The sequence below is a fragment of the Aspergillus thermomutatus genome (genome assembly GCF_002237265.1).
Source record: "Aspergillus thermomutatus strain HMR AF 39 chromosome Unknown NODE_109, whole genome shotgun sequence".
In the NCBI taxonomy this organism is placed as follows: Eukaryota; Fungi; Ascomycota; class Eurotiomycetes; order Eurotiales; family Aspergillaceae; genus Aspergillus; species Aspergillus thermomutatus.
This window is the reverse complement of record NW_020798158.1, coordinates 43,659-53,819: the sequence shown is the minus strand read 5'-3', so window position 1 is coordinate 53,819 and position 10,161 is coordinate 43,659. Positions and strand designations below refer to the sequence as shown.

At 49.7% G+C, this 10,161-nt stretch overlaps 2 protein-coding genes across 2 annotated transcripts; both read left to right on the top strand.

The window, feature by feature from the left end:
• Positions 1–2,650: 2,650 nt before the first annotated feature.
• CDV56_105700 (putative acetamidase) lies at positions 2,651–4,542 on the top strand (the record flags this gene model as incomplete). The annotated part of the gene is made up of 4 exons (XM_026759319.1): positions 2,651–2,691; positions 2,744–3,147; positions 3,202–3,672; positions 3,719–4,542. 4 exons carry the CDS (start codon positions 2,651–2,653, stop codon positions 4,540–4,542), a joined length of 1,740 nt encoding a protein of 579 aa, XP_026613974.1.
• A 4,639-nt stretch (positions 4,543–9,181) lies between these two features.
• CDV56_105294 (uncharacterized protein) lies at positions 9,182–9,771 on the top strand (the record flags this gene model as incomplete). The annotated part of the gene is made up of 2 exons (XM_026758913.1): positions 9,182–9,469; positions 9,538–9,771. 2 exons carry the CDS (start codon positions 9,182–9,184, stop codon positions 9,769–9,771), a joined length of 522 nt encoding a protein of 173 aa, XP_026613973.1.
• Positions 9,772–10,161: the final 390 nt, after the last annotated feature.

The following is a 10,161-nucleotide window of genomic DNA, read 5'->3' as shown; positions in this document are numbered from 1 at the left end:
CAGTCTCATTCCAGATTGCCCTTTTTTCAAGGTCTAGAAGAGTCCTCGATAAGCGTGGCCTGGCTTTCTCAGAACTACTGGCCTTATCTGCCTATCCAAGTTCAGGATACAAGAGCGCGAACCACGAAGTCAAGGAAGCTGTGATCATAACCCCCATGCTGATTCCCATCCTGCTAAGGATTGAAGCCAATCAGCTAATAAGCACCCACGAATACGATAATCTGCACAGAGGACACTGGCATACATTATTTGTCATTCTATGATTTTTTTTCCCGTTAAGCAGTACTTGATTTGGCCATCTTCATAAATACTCACTCTTCTCCTCCAGGACAGGCAAGGGCCCAAGATTGCAGGCTCTCCGGCACTGAACTATGTGGCTTTGGTGAGGCGCATTTTGGACCAGGCCCGACAATCTGCGGCCTTTGTTCATATTTTATTCATAGATCATGAGCTGAGCTCTAGGCTTTCTAACAGAAGATGTCTTCAAAGCTTCTCTATTCTTCTTTCATATCCATTCACTGTACGACTCGATCCGAGGAAGGCTTTTACAGACACACCGAACAACCTTGTACGACACTACGAGAGTCAAAAACGTGTATGTAACAGAAAGACAAGCAAGGCAAGCTGCACATGGAACTGTGTGATAACTCGAAAATCCGTTAGACGCGCATGCGAGACTTACCTTCCACAATTCTTCCTGGAGCAAAGAAGGACACTTACTTAAAACGCAGAGAAGAAATTGTTATGATTGGTGGGGATCCATAGCGCTGCCGTAGGGTGATTTGTGATTGGTTGGATATTGAGTAGTCCCTTTCCTTATAATGCGGGCGAGACCATTCCGCAGCGCTCTTGTGCCATTCCAAGAAAGTCCACTGGAATGCCAAATCAGGCACCGTGAATGGATGCATACTTTGCAATGCCCGTTCAAACTGGGATGGCATATTTGGATTTTCATGTCCGGATTCCTTGCAACTGCCTTGTTTTGTGTTTTGATTTTCCTCTTATTGTCCCCATCCCGTCCTGTATCAACCCTTTGTTGTTCTCTTCGTCTGTCTGTTCTAGTGTCCTCACATCATCGTACGCTTCTTCAATATTTCATCTTGACCGCTGCGCTCGAATCTTTCGGTTCCAGCCGACGGGGTAACTGGTTTACCCTCACCCCGTCGCGTCTTGTCATAGCTTCGCCAGCCCGAAGCGTTGAGCCCGTACACAACGCTTGGCAAGGTAGTCGAATATCAATGTCCGACTCGCAATAGGCATCTCGAATAATGGCGCTTGTGAGGGATCCGCTGTTCTGGAAGCGCTTTTCACGCGCGGTTCACCTGGATGAGGAAGCAAAAGCTGCAGCTCAAAACAAGAGCCCGGTCTACTCGTATGTCCCTTTTGCATCATTGTCTGTTGGTTTGCGTTGAGTCGCACTGACGAACCAAAGGGACAACTGGATCCAAGCACACTACCGAAAGAAACGACGAACGATAATATGTGGCTTCGTCATCTTCTTGGCCATTGTGAGTCTCGTCGCCGGTATCGTTGTGGTCATTATGTGGCTCAATGCCCATCACTGGCTACAAGACAATGGCCATAAGGAATCGAGAGGATGAGCAGGTCCAGTCGATGCGCAGTCTCAAGCCTGAAGATAAACCCTCCCCGGCGGCTACTCATTGATCGCAATCATATCGAAATGATCGCATCAACTCCACCTGCCGCAAAGCTCGACGCATACCGCCTGAGCAAAAGATTCAATATGCCAAGGGGGCGGGTAGTCTCCCATCGCAACCTTGAATCGGACTGAATGAGCCGGTCTCATGTACCATGCTTTGTATGGCGTTCAAGGTGCTGAATGAAGCGCGAATATCCAAGCATATAAAAAAGCATGTCAGCCTTGGTATTCTGGAGCTTGAATATTTGATCCTTCAATGTGTGAACAAACAGTGTCTGTCATAGATATATGCTTGTACCTAAATGTCAATGGAAATACACGCGACGACTTTCCTGTTCACCCATTCCATTGCCCCCAAACTTGGATAAAGCGTGTCTTTATGCCTGCATAGAAAGGGAGGAGTCGACCGGCAGTTCCGGTGACTCGACCTCGTATCTCGGAGCCTCTGGGGGTCTGCTGTACCTAAGAGTAACCTTATCTTCACTCTTAGCTTTCAATGACTTCTACGGGGTATCAAAACTGATAAGTTAGAGATACGTCGCGGTCTTTTGTCCGCTGGTTGACTCCATTCCGCCTGGACTTTCCTGATTGGGCCAGATACTCGGTTGTCGGCACTTTGTTTAAAGGTCACGTGCCCTCTCATGCTTCTATCGCATCGCCATTCTTTTGAACAAATCGCCAAGGGTGACGATGGTCAGACTCAAAATTGCCGGCAAAACGTTGTTAAGAACTCTACAAAGGGTCCTATGAGCCCATCATAGTCGTACAAAATCGTCCCTTGCGTTCTAGTTGTTGATATTGGACAGCGGACAGACCGAGCTTGGACGACGCGCGCTTATCAGCGGGTCTTATCTCTTCTCCGCACTTGTGCCCTTGCTTTCCCCGCAATAAATAGCAACGGCTGGCCCTCGCGCCATTTGTCTTCATATTCTCCTTCTCGCGCTTCGAGGCAGTTTTTCTTCAGTCTCGGTGCGAGTTGTAATATTCAATATGTTACCTCCATTTGACTACTTCACCTACCGCCGGGTCCGGTAAGTTTATCCACAATATCACCAACAATAGCACAGTCTAACTACTTATTAGGGACCTGAAGCAAAAGGAACGGGCGGCCCGTATCGCTTCTCTCTCACCAGACTACCACACTGCGTTCACAGCGACTGATAAGACTATCATCAACAAACCCATTGAAGAGCTCGTCGAGTCTGTCCACAATTCCTCCCTTTCGCCGACAGATGTTCTCCGCACGTACGGCAAGGTGGCCGTAAAGGCCCAGGAACGCACAAACTGCGTAACTGAGCTTCTGCTGCCCGAAGCAGAGACGTGGGTTCAGTCAGAGGTCAATCTCAAAGGCCCGCTGGCCGGGATACCCGTCTCCCTCAAGGATTCAGTGCAGGTCAAGGGTTTTGACACTTCCGTTGGGTATGCGCGGATGGCTGGGAAGCCTTGTGCCGAGGATGGGCCCATGGTGAAGTTGTTGAAGGATGCTGGTATGACTGCAAACTCATTCTTCTTAGTTGTGATTGTATCCTAACCTGATACAGGTGCTGTCCCGTACGCCAAGACTGCACTGCCGGTGACGCTTCTATCATTTGAGTCTTTCAATGGTCTCTGGGGTCGGTGTTTGAACCCGCATGTTCCCGAGTACTCCCCAGGTGGCTCAACCGGAGGAGAGGGTGCCCTGCTTGCTCTTGGTGGTCGTATCGGTATTGGGTCGGATGTTGCTGGATCGGTGCGAGTTCCTGCAGCCTGGAGCGGCATCTACTCCTTACGGTGCAGTACAGGCCGCTGGCCCAAGGCTGGTGTCAGCACCAGCATGGCGGGCCAGGAAGGAGTGGCCAGTGTCTTTAGCCCAATGGCTCGGACATTGAACGATCTCACCTACTTTACACGGGCGATCATCGGCATGCAACCATGGAAGTATGACAACACTGTCCATCCCATCGCTTGGCGGGACGCAGAGGAGAAGGAAGCGCAGACAAAAAAGCTGCGCATCGGACTGATGTCTACGGATGGTATGATTCGCATCATCCAAACTTATACAAAGCTGACTCTCCGCAGGAGTTGTCCCTCCCACTCCCGCCATCAACCGCGCCATCGCCACCACCGTCGCTGCGCTCACAGCAGCCGGCCACACAGTTTCCGAGATTACACCCCCGACATCGGCCGACCCCTTCAACGGTCTAACGCTTGCCTCTCAACTCCTCAACTCTGACGGCTGCACCACCTTCAACTCTCATCGCTACAGCTTCGAACCTTCCGACCCGGGCGCTGAACAACTGACCCGCATTGCTAACCTGCCCCGTCCCCTCCGCTACCTCTACTACCTCTACGTCCGCTACATCAAGCGCGATACCAAATGGGCCGCCCTCGTCCGCAGCTTTGAACACAAATCCGCAGCTGAACAGTGGAAGCTCGTCGCCCGCCGCGAGGCCTTCCGCGCCACCTGGCACGCCTGGTGGGACGCCGAGCCCCAGCAATACGACTTCATCCTGTGCCCTGTCAACGCTACCCCTGCTCTCCCCCACAAGGCTATGCGCGACGCCGTCTCCTCCTGCGGCTATACCTTCCTATGGAACCTGCTCGATTACTCTGCTGGTGTATTGCCGGTTTCGCACGTCGACGCAAAGAAGGATGCGCTCTGCGCGCCCTATAAAACCGTCCTGAAGCAACTTGGCGCAAATAATGCCATTGCCCGCGGGGCATGGAAGCACTACGACGCGGCGAAGATGGCGGGTCTCCCGACTGCGGTGCAGGTTGTTGGGAGACGGTGGCAGGAAGAGAAGGTTTTGGGGTATATGGCTGCTGTTGAGCAGGCGTTGGAGGGGTATTATGATGCGGCGAATGGAGAGGGGGAGAAGTACAAGCTGATCGAGATTGATTGATAGGCGAGAAGTTCTGGTTGTAGCTATTTTATATCCAATATATGCTCTAATTGAACTATAGGCATTCATCTTCAGGGTTACTGGCGGACTTTCTTCTGCGTTATTTCTCATGAAGATGAATCTTGGACAGACTCATCAATGGATAGTTGAAGTGAATGTATTTGCAGGCTTGTGGAGATGGTGGTTATGGTGGTGAATATAAGAGGTATAGGTTCTCTCCTGCCAGAGTATGTCTATCTAGGATGGAGTGAATGATACTATTCATAATCCACCCCTCCTACAAAGAATATCTGATGAGTGAATATCTATCTAAATTCCTTGTACCTTGCCCTTCTATCTGCAGTGAATATGACTATTCACTGAGCCTTGCTTTTCCTCATCTGAGTAGGACCCTCTCAGGGCGACTCATAGTCTCATGATACCCCCAACCACCTGGGGTCCATGTTCATATCCAGCAATCTATCTTCTACATCTTATGAGATACTTCAAAAACCGGGGTACAGACCAGAACAGGGCAAAAATTGCAATGACTGAACTTGAGCAGGTCGCCACAAGTACTCCCCCGTTTACTCTGATATTCAGAGCTATAGCAATGTCTACCCCTCTACACAATGCTGACCAAGCATGGTACGGTCAATGCCAGGCTGAATGGCGTGCCTCCGGGCTCCTGTTTGAAGACGAGGTCAGAATGATATGTCCCATCGCTTATACCGGTGAGGATATGCGGTTCCATCCGAAGAATGGCCGCTAATCGATCTGTCCTACAGACACCGTCCATGTTTACCCCGGAACATCGTCAAAGTCATTTATCCAGTTCCCGACGTCATGGGTACTTCAAATGACTGCCGGTTAGATGATTCAGGCTGTGGTCACCCCTAAACTGGTCGAATTCGTGGCAGTCTGGCACTGGCCACACTTTTGCAGTGTGTGATGGGAGGAAGACCCCAGGTTCTGGGAAACGGTCCCTGTTCTCAAGGACGATCACTATCGGACATCAAAATGCACCAATGAGGGCCGCTGGAGGGAGTTAGCTCAAGGCCTTACTCCGCGTTAACATCAATGATCCAGATGCCTTGAATACCACCAATTGGAGGGAATGGCTATATCCAATAATTCCCATACAAGCTTGCAAAGCTACTCGGCGAAGAGCCGCTTTGTAACGGCCAGGTGTTGATGAGACAGGTTACGCATTCGAAGATGATCCACGTTTGTTTCTATATTAATGAAACCGAGTTAGCTGGCACTATCAACCGACGAGAAGATGCACTGCAGGACGCACCGAAACCGCGGCCATGTACGAGTACAGGGCCCTTCAAGAAGTCCTGTGAATTAGCATCCGGCACCGAACGGACTCAGGCACATGCGCACTTTTGCTTGGGGAAACTGCTCAGCAGCTTCCTCTTAGATCTCCAGAGCCCAGACATTTAACCATCAGACTAACAAACATTAGAATAGAAAAGATGTCTACGGCGTCCACATGCCGCTGTTGTGGGGCCGTTTTCCCACCCAATCCTCGCCCAGTTGACGTCTACATCCATGTGGACAAACCAGACGAAGAGGGAAATGAAGGATATGAACTGAATGGGACGGTCAACTACCACCCCGCGGCCACGTACGAATGCAATTGCACAGGTCATGCCTATCTGCCGGTCCACCTGGGCCCCAAGAGCCTACCCACGTTGAGATTCAGGCTATTGTAGGCGATGTTCATTGGATTCCCGACATTCACGACCTGGTGCCTGTTCAGGATATTGAACATTTACATCTCTATCTGTGGTGCACATTTACAGGGCCTCTTAGTGGCACCTGCTTGCCAACACACCACTCATTCCTCATCTGATTACGGTCCTCATCCCGTATCACGGGCAGATGCACCTGTATTACAACCACTTTGGCTCTAACCACCGGCTCCAAGGCGTGCGTATCCATACTGTTAATGGCTTCCAAGGATGTGAATCGCCAGTGGTTAGTTTCAACACGGCTGCAATGTCCCGCCCCCGGTTTCTAGGTGATCCTAATTGGCTTAATGTTGGCCTCAGCCGGGCTGTATGTCATGGGAGGCTGGGCTCAACTTGAATGACCCAGTACTAAAAGTCCTGGAGAACTGCGCAAGATCACTTCCATTAGCCATGTTCTGCGTCATCTTCGCAAAGGCAGGCACCACACCCCGATACCTGATTCCTGGCAGCCTGTGATCCATGAAGTCCTGGATGGTCAGCTTATCACTAACCATACCAATACTGGTGACCCCACGACCTCTGTCTGCTAATATAACCACTAATAACACGGAAGACACTGCTAGTGGTCCAGACACAGTGGGTGATGCTCCCATCTGGAGCCAGTCTCTGAATACCCCTTCTGCTGCCGACGATGGATGGGGAGCAGTTCAGGAACAGTCTGAGCCTGCCGACTCTCTGTCATCTACTAGTTATGCGGTCTTTCCTCACACTTCTTTAACTTCCCACTAATGACGGAGCAATGGCTGATGCCAACTCGATTGTAGCCACTGTAGGCATTTGGTTGCCCATTATATGGGCCATACTGTGCTACATCTGGTTGACAAACAACTTTTCGCAATGGGTGTCTTTGACTGCATGAGAGAGGAAGTCGAATGTTGATTCTGTGGCGAGATCATCAACAACAAGTGGAGTGTCAATCAACCATCATCTAGCCATGGAGGCTATGAAGAGTGGCGAAAAGACTGGGCTGCTGCTCAGCCATTTTCCTTAGCAGGGTAAAGTGATCTGCGCGCGTTGCTATCATGATCAGACTAATCTGAATGGTGTAGTGCGTCTGCCGGCCTATTCAATATCTTCAGCAAATGTGGCTTGTCAGGCTACTGGGCTGTCATGGGCTCATGGTGGTTCTTTGCTGATCCCCCATTGACCGAACTGAACGTGAGGTCACAGTTTTGAGAGTTCCGAGATGATACGCCGCGGTCAATCTGCTGATCAATCAGCTTGAGTATAGGGTTGATAAAGATGATTCAACGCTGTGGACCATCTGCTCGTGGAGCTGGAATTATCAAAGGATGAGACTATTGGATGCATCAAAAACGCCATCCCTGACAGGTTATACAACCTTTTTCATTGGCGATCTTCAGGCCCCGGATACCAGACCCGTCTACCCACAGCAATGGATGCACCGCGATAGCGTGCTCCCAGCGTGGTTTGATCAACAGAAGACAAAGTACAAAAATGCGATACAGAAGATCAACAGTACGATTGCTGAAAAGCGAAAGACCCAAACAACCCTTGGTAAACGAACCCTCCACTATGTGGTGTCTGACTCCGAGGATGAGGAGAGACGATACTGTGTCCCAAGGCGACGTCAGATCTGATATCTGGCGGAGAGGACGAAGGCAAGCCTATTGTGGTTTCGATAGGGCTCATGAACCCACGAAGGAGACACGGCTAGAGGTTATGCGCTCTCAGGAAGAGGAGGACCTCACAATCACGGGTAATGCCGACTACTCTTTTTGGTATGGCGATCCAAGGGACATGAGCACAAACGAACCAGATGAGAGCATGACAATGGCGCGGTTGATCGAATCCTAGATAGGAAGCAAACCAATTGGTTTGACAAATTCGGTACGAGCATGCCTCGCCTCCATTTGGTCCACCGTCCAACCTCAAATCTTGAATTTCAATATCCTCTCCGCTAGGAAGCCTCAGCTGAGGTCCAAACATACTGCCACGACAGTACCCGGCGGAATACCCCCAAGCTGCCTGGTATTACCCCGTGGAGGTTTCAGAGGTCGATATCCGCAGGCAGCATGGTCAAAATAATGCCAGGTAGGGATCACAAGGTCACTATAGGCGTCTTTACTCTTTCGTGAGATAGTCAATGACAGGCTGGCCGCTATGCGGTTAAGCGCAGGTAAGATTCTACTCATACTGAGGAAATTCTTGTTACTGATGCATATAATAAAGGGCTTATGCATACTATGCATTGTCAGCTTGGAAAGAAGAACTGTGTGGTGTATGGCCATGCCACAGACAGCCACAGTAATTCTACAGAATAAGTGAGTTGCTTGGCCCATAGCAAGTAATTTCTTGACTAATAAGTGATAGATCTCTGAGTAGTGCGCGACATGGACAAGCCAACCTTTGAAGATCTTTTCATACACTGTTACACCTTCTGCGCAGTGTATGAACTTACACCCACCACATCCAGAATAATGCTATCCCATAGATTCTCTGTGAAAAGCGTACTTGCCGTTTACGGTCCCAGACAGATGGGTGGTAGACTCCCAACTACAGATTGCTATCAACCGAGCAGTCAGGTGAAGAATCTGCAGCGGAGTCGACAGTTGTGTCGCACGCAGCGCGTGCCCAGCTCACTACGGGTGAGATCAGGACATCCAGCCAGGTTTTTATTCGGCGTCAGTTTGAAGAGGCAGACGCTGCCTTAGAAGAGTTTCGTAATAAGATAAAGGCATGTGCAACGACGAAGGAGGGATATGAACTCTGCCGTGAACTCGTCCAGCAGGTGATGCTTCACAAAGAAGTGGTGGATGCCAAAGTAGCAATGATCTGGGAGGCAGTCGGAGGAGTCAAGCGGTTCATTGACCACTTCTTAACCTTTATAACTTCATCTACTCGCGACACTCACTGCACTCACTGCACACCAAGCGGACATGGCGAACAGAGCTCCTCGACAACACACGGGAAGAGCCTGGCTTAACTATGCGAGCGCACTTGGACAGCAGCGATGCCGCACAATTATCAATGAGAGCGCAGAAATGCCCAAGAAGATGGGTATACTGGGTGCTGGTTCTTCCAGGGATGGACCAATGACGACGGTTATGGACAGTCTCGAGGACATTATCAGACCAGATGATGTCAATAGTCCGGAAAATGCCATGACGATGTTCTCTCCACTTCACATAGAGTTTGGCAGTCTCGACTTTGCACTCCAACCAACGGTACGTGTTTCACCAAATCATAGAATTATGATATGCTTACTTGACCAGGTTGAAGAGAACACCTATAGGATCAAGACATACCGAGGGTTCGCGAATTTCTTATTCGATTACCTGCCTTCCCCAATGAAGATGATATTGGCCTTGGTCCAAACCTGCCACCTTATTTCAGTAACCAAGTCCATCTTTCCTGGGGGAGTGTGTCCTTACCCCCCATTGCCAGAATCGACGAGACTGCGCGTTCCTACTTTGGAAATGCAATTACCAAAGTCGACAAGATGATCGCAGAGTTTGAAAAGCCCTAAATACGGAGTCGCAAGGCGAGCCAGGGAAAGAAGCGGCTTTTCTTTGAGATTTCGGACTGCCGTTCAACCTTCAAAGACTGGGCAGCAGAGCGCCACGCTTCCTTCAATTCGATATCTTCTTCAAGAAACTCAGTGAAGCAAGGACCCTGGTTTAGGGTTCAATGGTTTAGATGGCGTTGAACTAGGATATACGAAAGGAGATAGAGTACATAATTATACATAGCCAAGATTTAAACAAACATTTTATAACATGTTCACTGAAACTCTGTATCAGTATCAATGTCCTCTAAATTAGACGGGAACTTCCTGTTGGCATCAAGAATTGGATAGAGGGGTCAATGTTCAGTGATCGATGCGGTCACTCTCCTCAGTAGTAGATATCTATCAGTG